At 36.8% G+C, this 27,494-nt stretch overlaps 2 protein-coding genes across 3 annotated transcripts in view; one reads left to right on the forward strand and one right to left on the reverse strand.

Annotated features, from left to right (window-relative positions):
• The window catches only part of SIRT1 (sirtuin 1), an 88,402-nt gene extending 69,220 nt beyond the window's left edge, over window positions 1–19,182 (reverse strand). The window contains exon 1 of the mRNA XM_059820903.1: window positions 19,178–19,182. The gene's annotated coding sequence lies outside the window, so the exon portion shown is untranslated. The remainder of the gene's footprint in view (window positions 1–19,177) is intronic.
• Window positions 1–27,494, forward strand: part of CTNNA3 (catenin alpha 3) — a 540,343-nt gene that overhangs the window by 8,830 nt on the left and 504,019 nt on the right. For both annotated transcript variants that reach the window (XM_059820900.1, XM_059820901.1), the window contains exons 2-4: window positions 1,162–1,268; window positions 8,584–8,776; window positions 18,543–18,709. In XM_059820900.1, the coding sequence (XP_059676883.1) occupies window positions 1,167–1,268; window positions 8,584–8,776; window positions 18,543–18,709 (462 nt within the window). In that variant the 5' untranslated portion in view covers window positions 1,162–1,166. The remainder of the gene's footprint in view (window positions 1–1,161; window positions 1,269–8,583; window positions 8,777–18,542; window positions 18,710–27,494) is intronic.

The raw sequence follows: 27,494 nt of genomic DNA on the forward strand, positions 1-27,494 counted from the left end.
ATTCATATTATCTTTGCTTGCAAGTGAAATGTGGATAATTATTCTGTAATAAACAATTTGCATCCATTTCTACACAATTTGCAATAGAAACCCTAAAGCTACTGTGTTGTATTAAATCAATGCTAGGTTCAGTGGAAGGTGACAATATATCTCTTTAGCCTGCACAATTGCAGTACCTTATTGCTTTATTATACAGCAGCAATGGTTGTAATAAGTCCTGCTTAAAAAGGACAGATATCCATTATTTGTGTGTTTGAAGTATTTATTGGCTAAAAAGGCTTTGCTGAGCTATGTTTTATGGGAAGTTAAGTTACTGGAAAATTTAATATGTCTTTTAGTTTGGGACAATAATCAGTTGCATTGCTACTAAGGCACAGTTATAATTCTTTGTTGGCACACACACATTTTACTGTGGCTAAACGCCTGAACAACGGCCCAGTGAACTCAGTGAAAACTTAAATTAGCATCAGTGGACTTTGGATCAAGCTCCTAATGAATGATTTATTTACTTTAAAGCCCTTACTTAGCTTTACTTCCATCTTGTTGACTTCAGTAATAGGCTTTCTTGACTTAATCTTTCTGGACACTTAGAAAATATTTGTTATTACAGGGTGTAAAATAACCAAATGTTTCACTTTCTCCTGCTATTAATTGCCAGGACTTTTAAGGGCTGCTGTATATATTTTTGTTCTTAAAGTGTTTATTATGACCACTGTAATTTGGCACATGGAATAAGATACAGGTATTGTGCACATAGCATTAATGTTTTTGTGTTCTGATAAATTCAGTAATGTAATATATAATTTTTGCTTTAAAGCTACTTCTTATTGACTACTAGAGAACTTATATTCAAAGGTCTTCTAATGCAATTATCCATGTCTATTTTTTCATTTATGGTCAATTTAGAAATCTGGAAGAGAAGACAAGGAATTTTGTGTACTTTAATCTATTATTTTACAGTTTATGCAAGTATCTGCATATTTTTTTCACAATTTAGAAATGAGGAATCAGAAAAATAAATTTTATCTCTTGAAATCCTAAGCTTGTTATGGAACCAAGTCTGTACTGCCATAGGCAGTCTTTGGGTTCTGACAGAAGGCGATGAGACTTGCGGTTGTAGCTAATAATTGCTTATTGCAATTTTTTTTGTTTTGTACCTAGGTGAAATGTCCTCAAAAGTGCCAAGCATTAAACTGAGAATTGATCCTCGGGATCTGCAGATCCAGACGTTTACAGTGGAGAAATTATTGGAACCATTGATTATTCAGGTATTTTAATATTGAAGAAAATAAATGGGATAACCATAAAGGGAAGGAAATAAGGCTGAAGAACTTTGGCTAAGGATACTGTCATGAAAGGCATACCCACAGGTCTTCTGTACTTGTAGTTTACTCTGTTTCAGAAACTGTCCAGGGGGGACTGTCTTCTTTCAGATTTGGTTATTCATTTAGTCACTTCCATTTTTGCAAATGCCACACAGTATATCATAGCAAATGTTGCATGTTCTGGCTAGTCTCTTGTACAGTATTATCTAGAGGATGTTTAAATGTAGAATACACTGCAAATGGATTTCCAACACATGAAAAGTTTCATATTGTAAGTAGTGGACAGAGTGGCAAGTAAGAGCCTCAAAATCTGTAGGTGAGTTTCTTTATCTGAATTTTGAAAAGGATTGTATTCTGTTGCATTTTAGAAGAGGTGCAATTGTTGCGTATTGTATAAACCTATTTTAGTACTTTTCCTTCCAACTAAAGAAAAAGTTGGACTGGGGGATTTACAAACATGCTTTCAGGTTTGTTGATAAAACTTTCTTTTTAGGAGGAGCAATTTTACTGCATATTCCAGTTCTTGTTAAAGTATTCACTGGTAAAATATGCAGTGCTTAGTGTGTTAAAGATTCTCTCATTATTTCTATATTTGGCATGGATTAGAAACGTCTTCTTTCATACAATGGAAAGGACTTACTTGAAGACCTGACCTCATTTTGCAAATAATGTGTTCAACTAAGAAAGCGTTGAAAGACCTCTGTAGCAATATGTTACAGGGGTAAAGAACAGAAGGGACATCTTTTGTTTTGAAACTCAAGCTATTTTGAATTTTCTCTTCATTGTACTTAGAACAAAGATGTTAGGGTACCTGCATTTAATTAGTCAATTACACATAGCACAAGGATTCCAACTTATCACTGTCCTTCAGCCTTACCAAGATGATGTAGATCAAACTACTTGTCACAGCTGTACACTGCTTACTTAGTGTGTAAGTAAGACACTTTTCCTGGTGTCTGAGGGTATGTTTACACCACAGTCACTGCTCTGGCTGCAGTTTGTGTAGGTGCAGAAAGGTGTGTCTTCATTCAGAATTTTCTCTCACTTGCTAATGTACAAAGAATACTTTGTTGTTTTTCAGTTGTGAAGATGGTCGGGTATAATGGCTATGAAGTAGTTTCAGTGGTTGGTTGATTAAGATCTTTCCAAGGTCTTTGAGTGATGCCTCTTACAAGACAATAACTTTTTGTTAAATAGGTTATGTTAACAATCAACAAACAAAACTGATACTGGGAGGATGACCGTTGGTAAATAGAGCAGAGCCAGATGAATACTGTACTCTGGCTGTTATTTATATACATGTAAGAATTGGGGTTGTACAGCTAATTAAAAAAAGGTGAGGAAGTATCTACCAAGTTTTCTGTTACTTCCTTTTTTTCAATTTGCAACTTTTCTATTTTTAAAAAAGGAGATAAATAAAATCATTTTAATTAAGGCTGAAACAATTATTATTCTTGTACTCAGACAAATATTAAAGGAAAAAATATTTTTTTCTAGTACAACTCATGGGCTTCATTTGACTGCATTCAGCCCCTTAAGTACATGGTAAATTTTGTTATTCCAGGAATGCACTTGTTTCACACACACTGCTCTGACGTCTTTCCTTCTTTGTTCTGGGAGCCAGTGCTTTGCATGCTTTTCCCTGGGCTTGCCAAAGGGTGGTGACCAGACACAGGGGAACAGTTAGATTATAATTAAAGAGGCAGCACATAATGATTGGAGGGAAGAAGAATACAGAGATGAAAGATGAGGACAATAAAATGATGAGTATGTTTGGTGTGATGGCTCTTACGTTTATTTGGACTTTCATGTTGGAAAAGTCCTTTATTTATTCCAGAAGTGCTGTATGTGCTCTAAAAGATAGGAAGAGCAAAGAGGTGCTGATCATGTTTTATAACAGTTCTAGGAAAAGTTGCTTTTCAAAATCAGTTGATTCATTGAAATAAGTTTCTCTTTAACAAATAAAGTTGTATTTTCCCCATTTGAAACTTTTGCCTCTCCCTAACTCATCCTATTTCTTTTATTCATTTTTCATTATCATCTTCAAAATTTCTTCTCTTATTTTTGACTAGATCTTTTCCTCCTTTACTCATTTGTCCCTTCTGGAAAATGCTTTTCTTCAGAGAGTAACCTTTTTATCATTACTTCATTTCCAGCTGTTATTAACTGAGCTGCCTCTCACTCATTTTGTCTGTCTTTATTTATTTATTTTTGCCTGGGTGTGATTGACGGTGTATAAAACCTCAGTTAACAGTTCAGTGGTTTGTGGGAAGTCGTCAAGCTGGAGCATCGTATGTGGATGGATTATAAAATTCGTTTCAGAGTAGTAGGAATAGATGTCTTGATAGGCTGCATTTTAAAACCTTCTCTTGTCTACCAGTAGGTCAGACTGTGCTCAGGCAGCTGCAACACTGTGGGAATTTTTAGAGGAGATGAAGAAATTTAAATTTTGGCTTGAGTTTTGCAGGATCAAAGAAACCTGACAAACCAAAGGAATACAGTTCCAGAACAAAACAAAGAAACCATCTAATTTTTTTTTTTAAAAGCTCTTCTCAGGCATCTTTAAAAAGCTTGAGTCTGTTAAAAATGGAAATGCTTTGGTTCAAAGAGAATACAATTTTGGCTGTCTTTTCCCCATCTCAACCATAATGCTTTGTTTGTTTCATAAGAGAACTGTAGAAGGGAAACTTGCATTTTGAGTGGAAAGGAGACAGAAAAAATGTTGAAAATGCAAAAGCAGGGATTAAAACTAATACTCAATGAAGGATGACTGAGATGCTGGAAAGGCAATAAATGAAAACTGATCTATGATTAGAAAGAGAATCAGACCAGTCACAGAATAGTGTTATGCTCTGGCGTAATTCACTTAGCAGCTGCTGCTTTGAACACAGTTTAACTTTATTTTGAGACTTATGTTCTAATTTATTTATTTAATAGTTGTGTAATGCTCTGGTAGGAAAGAGGCAGTGGAAGTATTTGAGCTTCTCTGAAGTCTGTCCTAGCCAGTTATGTTAAGTGTTAGAGTAATCATTAGGTTAACAGCATTAATATGGCAGAAAATGAAGGCAAAACCAGCCTATGTGGAAGTAACTTTGCAAATGACTTTGCTAAATTCTCTCTCTTCCCTGCAATCTGCAGTTGGCAGTGGTGATCACTTTGAAACGATGACAACAGTATGACACATTGCTTTGTATAAAACCCTCTCTGACTTGGCGGCTCCTTCATCCATAGAATAAAACAATGACCCTAAATTACAATATTTGGGGGACTGCAGGGGCAGCAGTCTCACTGCATTTCCCTCTCTGCATCCCAAACAGTGGCCTGATCCAGGGTGGTAAGTTCAAATAGTGCTGTGCAGGGCTCTGCAGAGATAGAAACTCATCTGTTGGAAGTGACATAACTGCATTAGTGTAATTCTGTGTCCAATCTTATAAACTGTACTCTCATGGGGATGTACTACTAGCTGCACTCGTTTTCTATATATTGCAAAAAAGTTTCTTTAATCCTGTCCAATTGCCCCCTCACCAGAAGGGGTACTCTCTATCTGTGGTCTTTATTTTACTTTATTCCAGGTGCTTTGAGGACATTAGTTTTGAAAGGAAAACTTTTAGGTAAAGTTCTCTATCAACGCCATCTGGCACATTAAGAATGATAGTTGTCAAAATTGATATCATTCAGCTGACAGCTGCCTTGATGTAAGTTTGGTACACGCTCAGACAAACAATATTTCCTTAATTCTGGGCTTTTATTAGAGTTGCACTCTGTTGTGGAGCAATTAGTGTGAAGCAGTCAGTAGATCATAAAGCATTTTCATTCGCATAGCTGATGTCTAATATTAGTCATGCTTGTGCTAGATTTACTCACAAAATATAACAATGTAATGGAAAATATCCTCTTGTTTTATCTCATGCTCAGAGACTGAAGTCTGTTTAATCTCTTTGCTGTACTATGTGATGATTACAGTTACGGCGAGGTATAAATTTGCTTCTGTAGCAAGCTATTATAAGACTTTTTTCCTTTTGAATTTAGGTACAAGTAAAAGTTTTGCAAGATATGACTTGATGAGATTTATATAGCTTCATTAATTCATGCAGGAAACACTTCATAACTACCTTTGCAAGTCTTATAAGCTGTAAATTTGCCACTTATTTGGATATTGTATCTAAAGCTCGCTCTATATATTTGTGCATGCACACACACACTTAAAATATGTGTTTGTGTCTGTATGTATACCTAAGCGAATATTTGTAAGAGCTTTTCCTTGCCAAACCTCTTGTCTTCCATCTCTTTATAATTTATACATACATACGAGCTAAGGAAAGTTTATGGCTGCAAGATACAGGTAAGTGTTACAGAATATGTAGAAACATCTATGTATTTTAGAGTCCTTTGCATCACTGATGAAAAATAAGCAAGTTGAAGGGCATTTATTCTCACCTGTCATCCACATGAACAAAAGTTCGCTCACCCAAGAAAAATATACTGTTGGTTTTAGTTGTATGTATGGTGAGTTTACTTTATGCACACTGACAGTGGTTAACCAGTGTTTATTTGTATGGGCAATACTTTGTTATCCTCAAGCATCTGACTTGGATTTGAAACAGTGAGCAGGGGGTTCTGCTGTTGTCATTAGATCACTGAGTTCCTGTCTTGTTTTTTCAAATGTCTCGGGAAACAGACATTTAGTTTAGTTACATTGAACTAAATTTTAAACAAAAAAGAATGTTTTATGATTGATGCCTTAAAATACTTTTATATTAATATCAAAGGTGAACCAAATCTTTTGATACTTAAGGTAGCACGACATTGTTTCCTTAACTACTGCAATATTAAAAGATTGTCTATAAAGGCTGACAGGAACTAAATACAGCATTGGAAGAACTGCTGCACAGTTCCTTAGGAATTCAGCATTTGGGATAACCATGACAAAAAATCCCACCCCTTCAGCCTAATACATAATGGCAATATCAGGCAACAACAACATGATTCAGCTTTGCAGCTGTGATGGCATATGGGCTTGAAAATCTCACTTAAAAAACCCTTGTGCCTCTAGCACAACGCTGTTGCTCCTCCCAGAGATACAAAATAACCTCTTGACAATGATTTCCATTGAATGCTGGGAGACATGCTGTATATGGCAATAAGAAGGTGTTAATAACTGGGAAAAGCAACCAGGCACAAGCAGAATTAATGGGGATATGTTTTTCTTTTTTCTTATAATATCCTTTTGACAGTGTATTCTGCCACTACAGTACAAGCTGCGTTGACAGTGGATCAAAAGGGATCCTATATTAGGTACCTATATTAGGTACCGTGTAGTTCAATTATTTCTGTATAGGATCTGCATAAACTTTTTGCATTCAACATGGGGATTCTGTGTTAGAGAATTCAGAGTAGTTCTGTATTCCTTAATCTCCGTGAGCCAAGAACTACCTATCAAATTTTGAATTGTATTTGAGATCAGAAGCTGCCTCTAATATTTCCTGACAGTGATGCTAAAGAGGAAGGGTCTTACAGTCAAGAGTTTTCACTTGCAGGAATTATTTTTTTTTTTTCATATTTTTCCATTTGTTTTGTTTCCTTTCCTCCTCCTTCAAAACATGAATGAACAGTACATAGAATAGTATTTTACATAAAAAGGAGACTACAGTCAAAATCTGAGAAATAGAATATATTCTTTTCTGGGAATGGTGATTAAATAGTTAAGACATTTTTTTAAATGTCTTTTACTTGATAGGTTTTTGGGGCAGCTTCTAATCTTTTACAATGTTTTATGCCTTTCTTGTTGGTAGTATCAGCCTATATCTCTTTAACTTGCTCTTAAAAATATGATAATTGAAACTGCATTAAATGCTCTGGAAATAATGTTATAGGGTTTGTAAAAATAAAATCTTTTAAGAGTCTTATTCCCAGTGCATTCTCTACCAGCTGGCTGATTTATGCGCAATGAATAATTTCATTTACTTTCTTTGAGACACAGTCAGAGAAATACCCAAGCCCTCTTTAACAATCTGAGCTGGAGTTATTTATGTTGCTGCCTCCCTTGTGACATGCCAAAAGTGGTCGATGTCAAGTGGCTGGTCTTCCTTTTCCCCCCAAAATTCCACATGAAGATGCAAGGGTCAGGGCTTTTTTCTTTCAAAGATGTGTTTATAGAAATGCTTCCCAGAGGATGTTTGTCAGTTACTTTTAGAAGTACTGATTCATGAAAAGCACCAAAGTGTGTGAATTCATGAACAAGATCTAAAGGTGAGCTAGGGCACAGCTAGCACACTTCTCATTATATACCTGTGAATGGAGCCCCTTTCCATAGACCAGCTCAAACCACAAGCTGTACTGCAGCCATTAGCCAAGTTTGCCTGCTGGACTGAGAAATTCATACACAGCTTTTGCTTTGCTTATACAGTATTGTTGATGATTGGAATGCCATTTAATAAAATGAAGCAATTATATACATATGAAATGTGTTCATTGAGCTCTAAGAGTAGATCTGTACTTAATATTATATTGTCCGTGTTCTGGCATAGAGAACAGAATAGAAGGAGGATCAAAAAACATCAGTGAACTTAATGAAAATAAAGTATGTTTTAAAATATCTATGTAACACTTCTGTTTTAAAATCTTCTAGGAGTCTTTCCTTAGTGTGGCAGCTCAAGCAATGCCTTAGAGAATAGTCTGTTAGAAACATTCTGTTGGAGTGTGGAGGCTGTGCTCAGACTATGAGGAATGTGGAGTGGGATGCTATATAAAAATAAGTTCTTTATGGATGTTGAAGTGCATTGTTAAAAAATGTAATTTGGACAAAACTGCAGTAAACCTACCAGATAACTTGGGAGATTTAAACTGGAAGTATGGCAAGATTCAGCACTGATTATAATTCCTACCTTGGCTGAAGGCTCCTTAGATAGCATTAGTATATTTTTTTTTATCATGAGGAAATTTTAAAACAAGCAGTGTCAGGAGTTTGCCTCAGGGGTAATATGACAGTGCGATTTCTATTGACTCTGCTTTGATCATACAAAAAGAAGAATACAAAGATGAGGCATATTAGGTAAAATTATCTGTCAAATTTGGTTCAGTGGTTTTGCCCATTCTCAGTATGTTTGCTGAGGTTGCCTGTCTCTAAAGCAGGGCGAATCTCATCACTTATTCTCAGCTATATTAATTTGATTTTTCTTAAAAAAATTTGAGAACAATGTAAATTCACTTATTATAGAACTTACACCACTATTGTCTTTTTTGTTTCTTTTGAATATAGGTTACAACACTAGTGAACTGTCCACAGAATCCTTCTAGTAAGAAAAAGGGCCGTTCCAAAAGAGCTCGCGTCTTGTTAGCTTCTGTGGAAGAAGCCACTTGGAATCTGTTGGACAAGGGGGAAAAAATTGCCAAGGAAGCAATGGTGTTTAAAGAGGAACTTCATGCAGCACTTGCTGATGTCCGGAAAGAGAGTGAGTATATGATAAATAATTTAGGCACCACAAAGAATTCGTTTAACCATGTAGCAGTGGTATCAAAATGAAGCTAGGATATCCATGAGAAATATGTTTTGATGTGCAAATGTCTGAACTTTGAGTTGTCTAATTGTATGTTCTCAGATACCACTTATAAGAAGGTAAAGTGTGAAAGCTGGGCCCCATTGTGGAAAAACACTTATGCCAATTGAAGTTTTGTTGTGGGTTTGTTTTTTAATGAAGACAGGAGGCCCCTTGTTAATTTTAGTGGCTGTTAAGCATGCTTTAATGCTCTTCTTGAAAAGAACTGTTTACCTGAATCTGGGATTAAGGCTTTTTAATTAAAAACTTAAAACCAGAAATCTTCTCTCTCTTGTGCAGTAGTAAGGACTTAATTTGGGAAGGTGTAATAGACCCGTTTGGAGGTATGTTTTGAGACTTCAGTAGGAGGAAGATGGATTCTTTAACCTACTGTAACAGTCATCCCCTCATGATAAAGCAGCTCATCTTTGGTGAGTTTTGCTAATGACCTATCTCCCCTTTTCCAAGCAGACTCTAAGAATAGGGCTAGGTTTTATGATCTGCTGAGAATACTGTATTCAGGCTCTTTGTTGCTTTGTTGGTTTTTACTTTCCCCGTGGATAATTAGGGCCTATTGGCTGCCAGGCTCAAGCAGTAATAAACCAGATGACAGACATCCAAAATGTGTTCCTGCAGAAATCAACCTTGAAAATTGATTTAGGAGAAGGTTTCAGAGGAAAAAGGGGACAGAAGAGTAATGCTTTTAGTGCCTGATCATTTGAGAATTACGTCCTTTCATCAGTGCTCCGTGAATTTTGTAAACAAATGGTTCCCAAGTGTTGCCTGGAATCGGATTAAAAGGGGCTGATGAAAACCTTCCCAAACAAGTGGGAGCAGACAAGCAAAGAGCAGTGGTCTTTGCTTAAGTTACTGTCAGGCCATAAAGTTACTGTCAGGCCACGTTACCGAATGAGCTAGCAGCCAGGCTTGGTTTTATCAAGGGGCAAAGTGGCCTTCAGTTGCCTTTTCGCTAGGACTGTGTGTTAGCCATTCGTATCAGGTCTTTATATCACCCTGCTCTTCCTCAAGTAGCAACTTAATCAGGATTTTTTGTTGTCTTCCTCCATGTGCAGCTGGGACGGTTTCTGAGTCTCCACTGTTGTTCAGGGTAGCGATTACTAGCTGTTGGCTTCCTCTGGATCCAGAGATGGCTGCAATTTAGAGTTTGATATATGCATGTGGTGTTCTGAGATACCTTAAGGTCCTTTGTGATTAAAAGTGTTATGACCAGCAAATACCATTGTTATCTGTCACACTGATCAGCTGAGGCTTTTAAAAAAATAATTCATTTTGGAGTACTCTTAAAATGTTACCCCATCCATTCTGGGCTGATAACACAAGACAAGAATAAAATATATAGTTCTATATTGGTTTTTATACATAGATAATATGAAAATATTTCACATTTTCAATTTATTTATTGATTCTCAGCCAAGACCAGAGATAACTACAAAAATAAATAATACATAAAGTAGATTATATACACCTCATACATTTTAAAAGAAAGTGAAGTTCATGTTATCACCTATCGTTATGCAATGACAAATTGAGTGTTCTCAGTCGATCTTCCTCCAAAGATTTGCTAAACTGCACAAGTTAATTTTAAGAAGTTGGCAAACAATTGTAAAATAAATAGCAGTTTGTTAATTTTGCAGATATTTTTAGTCCTTTGAAGCTATGTATCATTTTTAATTTATGGAATGCCAAATTATGTGTAACTTTATTGCCTGGTATTCAAGTCACATTCTGCTGCTATTAAATGTCTCGTGTTATTTACTTCACGCTCTTTGAAAGGATATGGGTCATAAATTCTGGTAAACTGTGCTTGCATGCAGTCACCTGCCTTGCATGTCATAGCATATAGTATTTAATTTTCGGTGGGCATATTTTTCTGTGGTGACTGGCAGGTATTTTTATTAATATGCTCTTAAATAAATTATGAGATTTTGCATGTGTCTACAGCTTGTATTTACTGTATAGTGGAATTTTGAAACAATGCACTAGATGATTTCACTCAGATGTGAACCAAACTATCAGTCCTAGAGTTGCACACTAACATCTGGAAAGAATAAATACTCTCTCACCTCTTCTCTCATTTTAGCTTTTGTCACTCACTGAGCTTGTTGAGCTGAAGACTGTGACATGAGAATTAAAACGCTTATTTCTTTTGAATGTCAATCACCAGTGTGAAAATGCTGCTTTGTAACTTTTGGAGCTCATTAATAGGGGTTCCTTTTAGAGAAGTGATAGACTTTTTTCAAGCTGCTGCTGATAATCATGTTCGTCATAATGTTTTGGGGAATAAAGGGGTAAATTAGTAGGATAAAAGCAAACAGTGGAGATAAAATAAATAGATGATTTGTTGTATTTAATTCATGTCATGCATTAGTGACTCACCTAATGTCTTCAGAAATGGGGGCATGGGTATGGCTTTGCTGACTACAGTTTGGTCTTGACAAATACTGTCAGTAGATGAGATTTTGGTCTCTCAAATTCAGTTGAGTTCTGTTAGTGACATCTGAAAGAAAGTGTTGCTATAATGACTGGGAGGCACGTTCCCTGGATAAATCTAGTTTCTGCTTCCTTTGACATCTGCGAAGTTTTACTGAAGATTTATGGTTTTGGAGTTGATCATTTTAATACAGAAGTCCCCCACATTTTTCTTTGAGTTTCCTCTCGAGAAAGTACTTTTTAAGGCCTATCTCTACCCACATCCTGATCCACCTTCTTCTGGAACTCTACTGAATGAGTCACCAGGCAGGCCTGTGTGTGGTGGACTATGTGCATAGCCCAGAAATCCACTAGCCTAGGAACTGAAGAACTGCTGTGTTTTCCTGTCCATATGGTTTGGTGAAACTTTGTTAAAGTGCACTCATGTATACGTTTTTATTCTAAAATAGTGTAATAAACCCAAATGTAAGTATTTTGAAAAATTCTCACTGCCACATTTCAGGTATACAGCATTTCAAAAAATTGCCCTCTGACTCATAATGTGCTGTGAATTAATGGTAAAGTAACTGACCCCTATACAAAGGAGTAAGAAGCATTGTTCAACCATGAACTTTTCTGATGCTAAACATCAGACTATAATTAATGTCCTGATCCTGATATTTAATCAATTTTAAAACAAAATAGTGATGTAGCTTATGTGGGAATACATTATCTTAGGAATTTGCATTATAGCGTTATACTTAAGTTAATGATTTTTTGCATTTATGTCAAGATGTGATTGCTTATAGTTTTCAAACAGTTGTACAGGCATAGCTAAAATGTTTGGTATTTATTGCCATTGCTTACTGACTATATATGGTCAGAAACACAACAGTTGTTGTCTGTGTTGTTTCTATCTATTGCAGTGTCAGTGTTTCGTGCGTTTAGCTGTTATCATGCTCAAGTGTGTTCCTAGATAAGCCTTTCATCACACGTAACAGTGAATTGAAAGCAAGCTGGAGTTACATTTTGAGCCTTCAGTTACTCTTTAAAAGGAAATTAGAAAAAATAATTTGGTATTCCAAATGTCCATATTTAATGTCTTTTGTCATTAGGGAGGCAAGACTTTGGCATAGAAGAAACTACCATTCACTGGCAAGAAATGGGGGGTGTACTGTGAGGATATTTACTAAAGGAAGGGGATAGCGATCTCTTGTATTATACTATGTTCTTATTTGTCCCCCCCAAAATCTTAAAAATGAGCTTAGCTTTCTCATTCTACATTGAGGTACATGTGTATGCTTTGCATCTAAGGGACTTTCATTCCAGGAGGCAGAATTTAGATATCCAAGTGGCTTAAAATAATCTGTGCTGTACACCCTTTTCATCAAACCAAGAACAGATCCCTTGTAGAAAAGCTTCTGACATCACCGTCACTGGATCAGGTCTCCCTGAGTGGGAAAGGAGGAATGAAGAGATGGGTGTAAGGCACAAAGGGGTTGTGTGGTGGCTTTGATTACACATTAGGAAGAACTGTAAGAGATGTGCAAGTGGAACTTCCTGGTAGGCAGCGGTGAAATAACTGCAATGCAACAGAATACAGTGGTATCTGAGTGGGGTAAGAGACTGTGTGGCAGGAGAAAAATGTCCTGTAATATCTACAGAAAGCTATTGTGAGAATCTGAGTTATCATGGTGTTGAATATTAGGAACATGCAGGAGGTATCAATCTGCTTTGCCCTGACACTGATAGTGTGACTTCCAGCTGGCTGGCTGAAGCAGAATCCTTTATTATTGTAGTAGGTGGAGATGGTATTTGTGGGAGTAGAACAGGTGATTATACTAGTGACTAGTATTGTTTAATCTCTTGTTTTTAGAAAGTGTAGGTTGTTTTGTGCTGTGATGTGACATTGACTCCCAACCTTCTCTGGTACTGATTCTGCTTATGTGTTAGTTCATGCCTGCGGAACTTGAGGTTGCAAATACTAGTGTAGAGTTTATAAGTTTTCTATTATTGGTATAAACTGTTGATTTTTTTTCTCTCGCGTTTGAGACTAGGATGTTGGAAATCCCTTTTTTGACTCTGGTACCTCCTTCCCTCCCTTAGTGGGCTCCCTTTGAGAACTGTGTTTCTCTGGAACTATAAATCCACCAGCCTCTAAGGGTGCAGTTCACAGGAATGGGTGACAGAACTTTCTTGGCAACAATATCTCCTTATGGGAGGACACAAGAATGGCATAGAATTCACTGCACTCCATGTGGATTTCACACTGCTGCAGTTAAAAATAAAAAATGAGCGGAGAAAGCCAGATGTAAAAACCAGTAGGGGAGAGAGAAATGTGATGCTTAGGTAGGATTTAGTAGGAGAAAGAAAATCTATTCAAAGAAATAAAGAAGAAAGCATAATTCTGATGGCCTTGCCTCAAACAATAAGAACATTTAGCTGTTGCCTGAGTGTGATCTTGAACACTGTCTCTGAGGGGGGTGCTCACTGACTGCAGTTAGTGGTATTACTGCAAGTATCTGTATAGACAGATTGCCTGCCATTGGCTAGCAGCCCAGCAGAAGTGTGTACCTTTTGTCACCTATATGCCAACAGCAAATTTGCCAACAGGCTTACAGTTAACTTGTTTTTAAAGGAATTTTCATGTAAGTTTTTGGATATTTTTGGTGCTGGATAAAGTGCATGGATCCTCTAACTTTTTTAAGTTACCTGTGGCTGAAAAGTGTTTTTTACCTTTCCCTGTACATAGTTTGTTTGGTGTTTTTTTTTGTAAGCACATGCATAAGTAATGGCCATTTGACAGTAGCAGTCAGTAGCTGATCAGCTAATGGTAGTAACACCACTTACTTTGGGAGCCAGCTATCTGTGTGTGCTGAGTAGAGTCTTGGAAGTATCTGCCTTTCAATAATTATGCAGTTATGATATATCCTGACTTTAGTTCTTTGAATTGCTTCCCATTTGAATGTCTAGAATAATTGAAATACTATGAATACTCCCATCTTTCAGCTTCCCTATTTGTGCCACTAAAAGGGCACCGTCTTTCATGTTTCATTGTTTGTGACAAATGTAATTATGGAAGAATATCCACTTGATGGGAATTACAATAAAATGGATGAAATAGCATTAAACTGTCATGCTGTCTGCTGCATTTTAAGAAAGTTCTAACATCATGTTGTTGTTGGAGCTGTCATTTTTTGCTGCTTGTACTCATAGCTCCTATCTGCCTAGACTGCATCTCATAGCTCTGTTTTAGGGTCATGATTTTATACTTGTTCATCTGGCTATACCAGCTTATGTCCAACTCATTTCTAAGGGGTTGGTCATATTTCAGACCATTCTGGCTTGTCTTTGCTCACACACTCGCTCACAGAATTACAGAATGGTTGGGGTTGGAAGGGGCCTCTGCAGGTCATCTGGTCCAACTCCCCAGGTCAGGCAGGTCCACCAGTCTGCCCTGGACCATGTACAGTCAGCTTTTGAATATCTCCAAGGATGGAGACTCCACAACCTTCCTGGTCAGCCTGTGCCGCTGCTAAGTCACTCTCACAGTGAGAAAAATGTTTTCTGATGTTTAGACAGAACCTCCTGTGTGTCACTTTGTGCCCATTGCCTCTGGGCCTGACACTGGGCACCACTAAAAAGAGTCTGGCTCCATCTTCTTTGCACTCTCCCTTCAGGTGTTTATAAATACTGGTAAGATCCCTCTGAGCTTTCTCTTCTCTAGCCTGAACAGTTCCAGCTCTCTCTGCCTTTTCTCATATGAGAGGTGCTCTAGTACCTTAATCATCATTGTGGCTCAAGTACCCAGAATATATCAGTGTTGAAATGGTACTATTTTCAGATTTTAGGACTGTTTGAGGTTTTGAAGTGTCTGAGGTGCTTGAAGGACACCCAAATCCATACGGCCATTCTCTTCTGGAAGGCACAATAGCAGAGACCTGGGCAAATAATCACATGTGGGGCCTGTGAACATACTGTTCAGCCTTGTGTTTATGGATGGGGGAAACATTACATTAGAGGTTTCTGAGAAGCCGTTGTGCTGTTAGAAGATGATTTTTTTTGTTCCCAACTTGTAGTAAATACTCCTGGTAATAGCACTGTCTCTTCAGCTAAGCTATATCTCACTTCTCTCCTGATCTATTCAGTTAGTAACTCATAGGCTCACCATTCACACCTGTCTGGGCTTCTCAGATCTAAATACTTTCCTTCCTAACCAACCAGTTCCTTTTTAATCCATAGCTCTGCTTTCCTGTTCAGTTTTGTTTGGACAACTACTGTGCCAAAGAGACTCTACTAGCAGGATATACAGAACTTAAAAAGTAGTTGGTTAGTGGCTAGCACGTACAATAGATAGTTAAGGCTAATGACTGACTGAGCAAAGTGTTAATGTATTTATTACCTCCAGTAATGCTGGCCAGACAGTTGTCAGTCATGTGGGAAAATAGTGGCCTCTGTTGCTCCTTTGGAACTGGGGCTCAGTTTTGCAGAGTTGTTATCTTGCAAGTTCCTGGGTCTTTTTCCCTAAGGTTTATAACTTTTCATGTCAGTATTTTTTCCTCTTAGATTCTTTGATTGCTAATTACTACTGTCTCTACAACTCCACTTCTGTCTGTGTTTTTACTTATGTTGTGTGATGTTAGCTAACATACTTTCTTGCACCTTACCAAAAATTTTCTCAGCTAAGGTCACACAGTTGTACTGTGCCAAACTAGGCCTTGGAGAGCTGAACCACGGGACTGAGGATTCCACATAGTTTTCCTCTGCTTCCTTGATTCCCACCCCGCCCAATTTTCCTCTCAAAGTAACCAGTTCTATTTTCTTTTCTTATTGCCTTCCCTTCATTAATTCTTTTGTCAGTTTCTCCAGACTTAACCAGTTTTCAACAGAAGCTCTTCTGAACTGCAGCTGATTCTGTGCCTAAGAAGTTTTAAGTTCCCCAAAGGTCACCAAGTTGACTTTCTACTTACCCTTTTATCCTGGGAAGTATGTGAGGTTGTCAGACCACATTTATCTTGGCCTACGAACCTATTTGCAAATCTGGCTTCAGGTGCTGAGTTAAAATAAGTTAATAGCTGCTTTGCCTTTGCTCAGATGGCACAAGACACTGCAAAAATAGTAGTGAATCTGGTCTGTTTGCTTACATGGTAAGCAAATGCTAATAAATAACAGGTAGTAGAATACTGCATGCTGTTTTCTTCCTCTCCTTGTAAACACTTCAGATGTTCTGTATGTCTAAAAAAAAACCAAACCGAGTCAGTCCATGAATAGTAGAACAAGGAGAGCCTGTCTTCCTTCAAATTTGCATCTCAACACTTCTGTAGCTTTTCTGAAGCTTAGTAGTAGGTGAGCTTTTACTGCCAGCCCCAGCTTGCCATCAGTGAGGGCTTTAACTTGGTGTCTTTCCTGAATTCTTGTTTTCATGGAAAGTAGTTAGCTAACTTTGAATATCTTCCCCTGTGTAAAAATTTTATTGAAGTTGGTCAGAAAGTAAAAAAGTTACCAGGTGGCCAGTCAAACAGTGATGCTAATTTTATTGTCTTGGGAAACAGCGTCTCCCTGATGCTTTAGGCAGTATTTGTTAAAATGAATCCTGAGGGACCAAGGTGGACAGCTCTACACTCATACATCTTAATTGCAGAAAAAAATTATTTCATGCTTTCTTGTCTTATTAAGACATTGCCTGCATCAGCTTCCTGTTTTTGTGCAAATGTTTTTAAGAGTCTGACAGTTATAATGGTTTGAATTAATACTACAGTGTACACATTCCAAATACATAAAAAATATGTGATGTTAACTTGTACTTTTACAGCCTGAAAGATAACACGTCAAATTTAAGATATTCAAAACTAATAATTGGCAGGACAGGCAGATGGTAGTTAAATACTGTGAAAATAAAATGAAGACAGTTTGTCTGCTTACTCATTGACATTGCTTGTTCTCAGAAGTTTGGAAAGTTTTCTTTCTATTTGAAGTCATAAGAAAAATGAAAGGGCAAGAATTTTAGTTTTATGGCAGTGTGTATGCACTGTATTTCCCATGTCCTTATTAAGGCACAATGAATTTCCAGAGTTAATTCTTAAAATCCTACTAAAACTTCCCAAATTGCTATTAATTTATTAACATTTATTAACATTTGTAGTAGTCACCTTCAAAAATACATCTAAAGATACGTATGCATGTAAGTAGAGTTTTCTGTCTCCATTTACTCCACCCCACCCCCCCCATCCAGGATTACTGGCCTGAAATCAGTCCTTTGAAACTTCTTCCAGTACTGAAAACAGTACTCATCTGGAGAGGTGTGTCTGTTTATTGCAGATGGGAAAATAAAAAACCGTAGAAATCGGTGGTTCTGATTATTACTTGATTTTTATGTTCTGTCATTTTATTTGTTGCAATGTGCTCAGCTATGGTGCATTATCTCACCAGCTACTAGAGAGAAGTTCTGATTTGCTGTCCTGAGCACAAGAAACTGATGTTGTTTTACTTTCAGTGTTTTGTAATGTAGCAGGTGCTAGAGCCAGATCTCAGATTAGTGGGATTTTTATTTATTTATGGAGTTTGCTAAGCGTATACTTAAGATACACGATTTGCACAAAGACTTTAACAAATCCAAGAGAAAACCAGACACGACTATTCAAGATGGGTGTTCCTGGAAAACTGATGAGTTTCGGCATGTTGGAAGTATTCAGTGTTCTGAGAATGAGGCCAGTACTACCCCAGATGTTGGTATGGGGATTCTGTAGTAATTGGTACATTTATTTCTGTAGCCTTTGCTCAATATTTTTCTCAAATGCAGTTTCTAATAAGAGCAGTAAGACTTGTTTGTTCTCTGAATCTTGAGAAATGAAGTCACACATAGAACCAGTCAGGCAAACTCTGGTGCACTTGAATAGTTCTCACTCAATTCTGATTGAGGGAGCACATAAAAGTCTGTATCTATGTAATTACAGGAAATCCCTTATGTTTGTATGTATTTCTATGAATATGCATTAATTACTGATTGTATGTATTTTGTACAAACCTTGTTGCCTATTTTTTTGATTTGAGGACTCCAAAGCTTATAAAAACATATACTTGGTTCAGGTAGCAAAACTCTTTGAATGACTTTAGCTTTGGCTTTACTACCAGATACTCTGAAGTGGACATGCCAATAGCGTTCCTTGCCAAATAACTGATCGAGTTTTAACTATTTTTTTTTTTCCTGGGTGTTGCAATATAGCCTAAGGAAATTTATGTCTTCATTTTGCAGGTCAAGCCTTAAAGGTATCAGCAGAGGCATTTACCAGTGATCCCTGCTATCTGCCTAAGAGGCAGGCTGTTGTCCAAGCAGCACGATCTCTGCTTACAGCTGTCACAAGGCTTCTAATTCTGGCTGACATGGTTGATGTGGCATACTTACTGGAACATTTAACTGTGGTGAGTAGAATTTGACTTAACTCAGACTCCCTTTAGCCAGAGAAGTGTCTGCTGATGGTTCTTTCTGCCTTGAAAATTCTTTTTGTACTTGGAAATTGCAGATCTCAAACACATAACACCTTCGCAATTGATAAAAGTGTAGATTCTAGATGAGATTTGTAGAACGTACCAGAAAAAAGTCTTCTATTTCTAACTCAACATATTTTGATCTAGGGAAGCAGATGGTTATCTGTACAATTATTTTCTTACTTGAACTGTATAGCTTTTTATGCATGAAACCTTCTTGATATTTGTGGTAGTAGTAGGGAATAATTTATTTGTAGAGAATCTTAAAGGTGGAATTTTATGTGGATATTACGTGGATAGAACTGAGTAGGTAAGAGTCTATCTCTGTATTCAAGTCAGTTTGTGAGAGAGATCACCTAAAAGGAAAGGGACGAGATGTATGAGAGAAGCCTCCGGCAACACCCCAGCTCCAGCTATATATTGGTACATTGCAGACAGAAGACTAAAAAGTACTAATGTTTGCAAAACTTTAAAAATTGTGCAGTAGAAAATATTCTCTAAAAGCCACTTACTTTTTTCACTCAAGGGAATAATGTGTTTCAGAAGTGCATGTCATAATAGTGCTATGTTTTGGTTCATCTTTTTTCCCACTTGGCTCTTTTTATACAGAAGGGATGGCCTCATTCTTCTATTCCTGTATAAAACTAACCAGTGGTTGTGCCACTATTGCTGAATTAGGCAAAATGTCCACACGTTTGTTGTTCAACATCAAAATACTTTCCTCTGTACATAAACTTGAGTTCCTTTAATGTCAGCCATAGTGTCCCATGTGAGCAGGCTTCCTTCATTTTTTGAACAGTGTGATTTTAATCTTCCCAGCATCATGTGTCTGACCACAAGAATGTGTTTACTGAGTTTCTTCTCTAGCTACTCCAGTCTGGTGTGTGTCTTCACTGGGAAGAGCAAGGAATTGTTCTATTTTTGTTTCATTTTTTTTCCCTAATATCTTCAGTAATGTGTGACAGACTGATAAAAATTCAAAGTTCTATTGACTACTTAATGTTTCAGGGCAGAGGTGAATAATCAGTGCCTCCTCTAATAATGCCTCATGCCTCAGGAGGACCCACTGACTTAAACGGGACCATTGTGAAGCAAGTTCAGTTTGGTGAGGACAGGGGAATGAAAATCTAGCTCCCAATCAGATTTGGAACAGTATTTCTTAATAAAACAATGTTTTGTGGGTTTCAATGTTGTGTTTGAAACATCCAACCTTGACAATTGTTGGAGATGCAGTACAGGCTAAATGAACCCTGACTTGCAGAAGCTTTTATGTTGTTATACATGTATGAAATTTGTCAACTGCAAGAGTAGTGGCCTGTGTCTTTTGTACTGTTTGTGGAAAAATTTCTTAAATTATTATATTTTTCATTCATAGCCTATTACATTTTTACGTATGTATTTTCATAGTCCTAGATGCACACTTCTAAAATGTTTCCCGTATGTTTTACATGAGAGAACTAAAATTGGGTAGTTTTCTTTCCTAGCGTTTCAGTGTTTTTAAACAACTGTATAATTCACTGCATGATTTCCATTTGAAAATGAAAACAAACAATAACTGAAAATCATAAAAGAATGCAAAGAATCATTCAGGGAAAAACTCCAACACTGCAAAGAGTGCAATTAAGTTTTCTTCTTCTTCTTCCATACTTTAATTTAGTTCTCTTAATAGGAGTGAGAACTGAATTCTTCAATTAACTTTTAGAATAAAATAGTGTGGCAGAACACTCTCCAAAATGCCTATGTAAAAAGACTCACCCTTGTCCTTAGAGGAAGGTGGTACATTTTCCATATTTATTTAGTCTCTGCCCTGGCTTTTGAAGTTGCCAACAGTGGTATTAGCTGTAATGGTGTCATTTTATGTTTAGATATCTAATTAGGAAATCGACTTAGAATAATTTCAACATATGCTACTGAACAACCTTCAAATTATAACAACTTTTGGTCATGACTAACTGAGCCAGATTTAAATGCAATTAAATACTTTAATGAATCTCAACTTTGCTCTTTTCAAAGTCCTTAGCTTCTATTATAACTTAAAACTCCCTTAGGAATTCAGTTTTTCTTCAACGTGGACTTGCTCCAACAAAAAGACATTATATTCACACAGGGGCTGCAGTGTAGGAAGTAGATCTTGTCTTTGCTGTATCAGCTTTGATATTCTTGATGTTTGCATGTTCATATGACTTGAAAAGCAACTCTCTTTACAAGTCATTAGCAGTTTTTCTTTCAATTTGTTCTAAAATTTTCATACTTCTACCATTTTATCCCCTTCTTCACAAACACATGGATGTTACAGCTGTTATTATTAAGAGATAAGAAATTTCATTGCCCTTTATTTCATAACTCTGAGCTCTATAATTGTCACAGAATAAAATGAACAAATTTAGAGGACTAAGCCAAAATTAATTTTAAGAATGAAAAAAAAGCATTAGTAATAGTAGAATAAATTAAATATAAATTCTAGCCAAGGAAGTTTTTTTGTTTGTGTGTATAAAATGAAAGAAAGTGGTCCAGCATCATCAAAGAACTCCGTAGAGTATTAATCAGATCATTCAATATGGAAGTGTTTTATGGGGAATTATCTATTTATGTATCTAATATTTTTTTAAACCCATTTATCAAAGAGTGCCGAAACTTTTTAGTCTTGCTCATTCAGTAAAGCTGGTTAATTCCAACACTGACATTCAAAACATTTGAAACCATACTTAGTTCTACTGACAGAATGCAGTCTGGATCATTAAACTTTAATTTCCTTTGTCATCTATGAATAAAAATGGAAAGGAAACAATGACAGTGTGACTAGCTGTCATATAAAGCCTCATCTAGTGTTACCTGTCACATCTGCCATTCTAAGTATATTTAGGAATAAAGATGAACCTCAGCTACCTCCTTCCAGTTTATGTAGTCTGAGTATTGTTTTCTGCACATTTTACTTAGACTTCAGGCTGTTTCTGACTTCTATGTAGTACAATCTTTGTAGAAAACAGAGTATAATGCTGAAAATACTAAATATTTTTGTCACAACAATATTGAAATGCAATTTTTAAACTAGAAATAACAGGTCAGTCTATTCAGAAGAATTTGATAAACCTGGCAGGAATTTCACTCCAAATGTCCAAAAACATACCTTTGTCAACATGAGATCAGCTTTTTTGAAATTTCACTAATAAAGTGGAGAGAATTTTCATTGTTTTATGGATTCTATAGAATCTTCACCCAGCAAAGTGTGTATCAAATAATGCATATTAGAAGCCAGTACCAATTCTCAGTGACTGATCATATTTTGGCACAGTACACTTCTAGCCATTTGTGGAATTTACAGCCTTATAAGAGTATTATAGTGCAGTGCAAACAGCAAGCTCATCTTCGAGTTGGCTGAGAAAATAAAGTATGTCACACTGATAAGAAAGGTTTTGCTTCTTTAAACAACTTACAGTTTTTTAAACAGGGAAGAGTTTAAATAAATAGCTGTCTATATCTGAGTTTCCATACTTATTTTAGAGTTTGAAGTCTCTAACCAAAAAACTGAGTTGTGAAAAATGTAGTCAGATGAAGGGCTATATCATGTTGCACTCTTTGATTCAGAGCTGTATTACCAGCCTCATTCATTATGGTTTGTAATGCTCGATATTATTTAATTAAGTGAATTAACAGACTAATGGAATTGCTTGAATTTATTGATCAGATGAGAACAGCAAGAAGGTAACAAGTTCTGAGAATTTCATTCAAAGCGCATTGGCAGTCTGTCTTTCTCTAATCTATTTCAGATCATGCTGAGCCAACATGTTTTATCTGCATTTTTTCCCTTCTTGTCATGCTTGTAGATTTACTGTTTAAGTCTTCATATTTTTCATGAATGCCTTCAGACAACGTGATCTTTATAAAATGCTTGCTTAGAGTTATTTAAAACTCTTGCCCGGAAAAAAATGATGACAATGGCTACAGATAAGAAGCAACTTGTGAACTTGGGCCCTGTGGGCATAGTGCTATCTGTTCCTCCCTTCCCTGCAGAGTATTCATCAGCATTAAAAATGTTTTGAGCAGGAGAAAAACAGTATGGTTACATAAAAGAAGAGAGGTAAGTCATATCAGGCTTACCTACGCTTCAGATTTAAGTATTTGGTTCGACTCGCATAACTGTGCTTAAAGTGGAATTTGACTTGCTCCCTGCATTACCTTCTGACTGTTTTGATATCACGCAGTAATACATTAAAAAATGGAAAAAGGGCAAAAAAGAATGTAGGCTACCCTGGTGGTACAGGGCCAGACTGTGAAACTGAAAATGATCAGAATCTTCCCACCTCCTCTTTGGTATGGATGGGTCATTCCCATGGCAAAAGAAATTTTTGAAAATAAGGGGTCTTAAGATGACAGGAGTCTTTGGGAGAGGATTTGGCTTCTCCTTTGGTTCATACTCATATTTATTTTCTCATCAACCAGCAGAAATGGATTCTTGCTACCAGTCTGAGGTCAGTATATGCAACATGGGATGCAGTTGTTTGTAATCAGGGCTATAGTGTTTATCATCGCACTCTGCAAATTCTGTGACAGTCTAATGTGCAATAAGTGACAGAGGAAAAGCAGCTTCTAAAGAATTACTTTTAAGAGTTGAGCTTTTCAAAGTGAACATATTTTTGAGTGCAACGGGAACCTGGATCCACTTCTGTTCTTGGTATAGTGGCCTTTTGACTGCTGCTTTATAACTCCCTATTGACTCTAGGGCTTCCCTTGAAACAGCCATATTCTTAATGACTCTCTTCTAACAAACTGTTGCTAAGGAACAGGCTCCCCAGTCACTGCAGTTCTGTTTATATAATACCTGTTTTTGGTTTTAGCATGGGAATCGCTGAAAAAGACCATTATCCTTTTCTTGCCAGTCAGAAGCATGGCTTTGAAGGCACCCTGATTGGCCAGCTTCGGGTACTACTGTTCCAGAATCTCTCTGAAGTGAGCAAGCCTGAAGGCTCCTGAACCTCTTTTACCAGAGCACAAGAAAACCAAATGGAATATAGTGGCTGTATTTCCAAGAGAAAACCACAATTGCTGGGTTAAAAAGACACTTAAATGAAAAGGTTTGAAAACAAATCCAATCCTTGCTTCTTTGCAGTGTAGAGCCTTCCCTTCAGTCTTATTTCTAGTTCAGTACCTCTCAGCAGATTTGTGTCTGCAATAGGCTCTTCAGTGTCATCTTTAAGCTGGGAAAAGCTGCCTTAGACAACAGTGATATCTGTTTGTATCCCTGAGATGATGAGAGAGAATATAATCAGCAACCTGTTAGTTACACAAACCAGAAGAAAATAGTGATGAAAGCAAATTTATCTGCACTCACTTGATCCTAAGCTTTATACAAACTGTTTGCACAGCCCAGGTATAAGGGGAGGGGGAGTGAAAGAAGTAGGGCTTATTTTGAATGGATAAGGCTTTCTTTCTAAGTAGGATAGAATTTTTCTGGTTTGGTTTAACATACATAGTATGAAAGATATTTATATACTAATTTTTCATAAAAAGAAATAATTGTAAAGTTGTGAGAGAGTTTCCAAATGAAGTAAGTTGTAGGCATAAAGCTTGGGGAGATCTATGATACAAAGGTGGTTTGTAGCATAGGTTAACACGGAATGCATGAAGTTGCCAGAAGTACAACTGAGTTTGAGAAATCTGTATTATGTCTGGTGATGAAGTTTGAAAATTATTTGGGAAAGTTGGAAGATGGGATATTAGAAAAGCGGACACCTATTTTAAATTATTATTTGGACTATGTAAATGCCTGCATGCTCCGATCAGTGATGAGGACTCCATTGCAGTAGACTCTCTTTGAACCTATCAGGAAAAAAAAGAACATTGCTAAATTATTTCGTTCTCAGTAGTTATTACTATGTTTTGCTTCTACAGCAACACTTACTTAACACTGACCTGCAATGCTTGTAAGAGAGTAATATGGAAGTGACACTTTGAAATTTCCTTCAGTGAGCGCTAATCTTGGAAGGCAAATTCTAGATTGGTAAAACAACCTTGGAAAATCAGTTTCTCTTGGCAGATTATTTATTGGTAGTATAGTAATGAAGTCAGTGTAATGTAGAGTGGCTTGTCTGATCAACAATTATTTGTATCTCAAGCATGCACAGATCATTCTGATCTAGAGAAATTTCTTTTATAACTTGCTCTTGCTTTGGGGGACAAAAATGAGGAAATGCATGCAAAACAACCAGTATCTGCTTTATCATCAAAATGCATGCCTTCAGACCTTCTTAAAATGAGAGCAAAATCATCGTGATATTTTCTGAACAGAAAAAGTTGTGTGACTTACTCTCCATAAACCTTTCCAAAGAGGCATGTTGCCCATTCCATTACAGCAAAATACTGGGAGAGCAATTATTTTCTCATGTGTGTTCAGTAATTGGAATTTAGGTAAGAGAGGTTTTGAATGGTTTTTTCCAACCATATCTCCTAGTGATTTAAAATAGTACATTTAGTATAATTTAGTCTTTTAAAGAAGCAGTATGGTATTAAAACAGTAAAGTATTTTTTAGTGAACAGCTTCCTAATGTCAGAATGGAAATAAAATTTGCTTCTCGTCCTTAATTCAATTCCTATTAATCCCTATGAAAATAAAGAGAAATATTTCACAAATGGAAAAAATAGTTCAGTGCTATTTTGCTGCCCTGCACAGTGGAAGATGATAATATTGGTATTCTGAAAAACAAATACTCTTTCACTTCTGCAGCTCTAGACAAACCAAAAAAGATCCATTTCTCCTTATTCTTGAATAACAGAGTGGCTTTTTGCAGCTTTGGCCCTAAATCTGAACCAAACATGTAGACGGAGACCAAGTAACAGATGTGCAGCAGGCCATTTGATTACGTCACCCTTATAGGCTCCCAGGCAAATGACATTAAAGGTATGTGGTTTGTCAAATAGCATCATTCACAAACTGAAGAAGCAGTATCTGCTGCCTCCTATACCTCTTTCTGTTTATATGGAGATTGTCAGGTTATTACCAGGAGTAAGACTGTACTCTGTATTTAATGATGTCTCCTCCCACATCTCTGAATTGTAAGCAATGAAGTACTTTGCACTGCATGTTTATAATCTCATATTTTTGTGGCCTGGCCTCTTGTTTAGCTGACAAGCCATTAATTTTCATGGCCCATATTGAGGTTCCCAGGCATGTCAAGGGAATCCCAGTAAACTTGGAGAGAATTTTGTCTACCTCAGACCAAACAAGCTCAAAATTGACTAGTGCAGAAGCTATTTCCTTGGGATTCCATAAAGGATGCTATGAAGTGCAGCTGCAAAGTTACGTTATCAAAATGTAGTAATTAAATCAGACTTTAAAAATCAGACAGCAACTGCCTTTAATATCATTACGTATTCCATAAAAACTCATGTTATGAATCGGCTTGCTTGCAACGGCTAAACATCATGGTAGCAACATTGAACAGTGACCTTAACCTTTTACAGAAAGATGCAGAGCTAAGCTACAGCATGAAAAGACTTTTAAGTCTTTATTAAATTGGAGAAATTAATTTGAATGAAGATCAAACACAGTAAAATTTAACTTAAGTAGTATCAAAATTTTAGTATGATTTCCTGTTGAAACATTATGCAGCCACTCTGTTTATGCCTCAGTCTCTTCTCTTTGAACTCATTGCCTCATTTCCATTACATATGACAGAAGAGCAGAAGTTCTGAGGTTCCTGAAAATAGGTAGATGGATAGTGGGGAAAAAAAACCCAAAAAGGCTACATCAGGAGCTTACAAAGACACCAGAGGATTTTCAGCGCTTACAAACAGCTTTACTGCGGGAGAAACTTCAGTTAGAGCTCACATCTCTTTTTTGGCATTACAATGAATAAGCTGTGAGACTATAGGAAATTTAGTCCTGATGCTTATAGTTATTCTTACTACTTAGGTAGAACCATGATCATTGTCTGAGAGGAGGTTGCAGGACTTTACCATGGTAATCAGGGTCATCATACTTATGAAGAGGCCATATTAATAACACTCTTCTGGTCCATCCACATTCGGGATCTTCATCACTTTCAGAGTTTTGATGGTATTTGTTGCTTCAAGATACCTAAAATGGGACTGTGAGAATTGCTCCACTTAGTTTAAGACATCCATCGTGTGTTGGTTTCTAGTCGGATAAGCATGCAAACTTCATTCAGCAATGTCTTGATAGTGCATGTTCAGGACATAGCAGCTGGTGTGTTATCCACCTTGTGTGTTTTAGTGCCAGGGTGCTTGGCTCTAGTTTTACAGTTATTGGTTGTTTTTTTATTGTGAAAGGAATGTTGTAATGTTCATGGACGTAATGTAATGTTCTTGTGGTTTGAAAAGTTATAAAGTTGTTTATGCAGTATCTGTGCTATGAAGTTATCTACAGTAACTTGACAAACAGAAGCAGCTCTTCAGGATTGTTGAAATACTGGTATGTATTCTTTACTTGTGGTCCAGCTTTCCTCAGAGGAAAAATCAGTCCAGGTAGTTACTCAGTAGTGCCACAGAGAGCAAAAGGAGTAAAGGAATGCTACTTCTCAACTTCTCTTTCCAGAGAGCCAAGTGCATTATTAATGTTTGGGTTGCTTCAGGACATAAGGAAGTGAGTGAGCTTGCTAGTAGAATTCCTGCCAAAGGAAGAATTGAAGCTATGGGATTAAGTACATCCTTAAGAGGATGATGATAATTCTACAACTGTACAACTGTATTGTAGTCTAACATG

This window comes from Gavia stellata, chromosome 9 (genome assembly GCF_030936135.1).
Source record: "Gavia stellata isolate bGavSte3 chromosome 9, bGavSte3.hap2, whole genome shotgun sequence".
Classification (NCBI taxonomy): domain Eukaryota; kingdom Metazoa; phylum Chordata; class Aves; order Gaviiformes; family Gaviidae; genus Gavia; species Gavia stellata.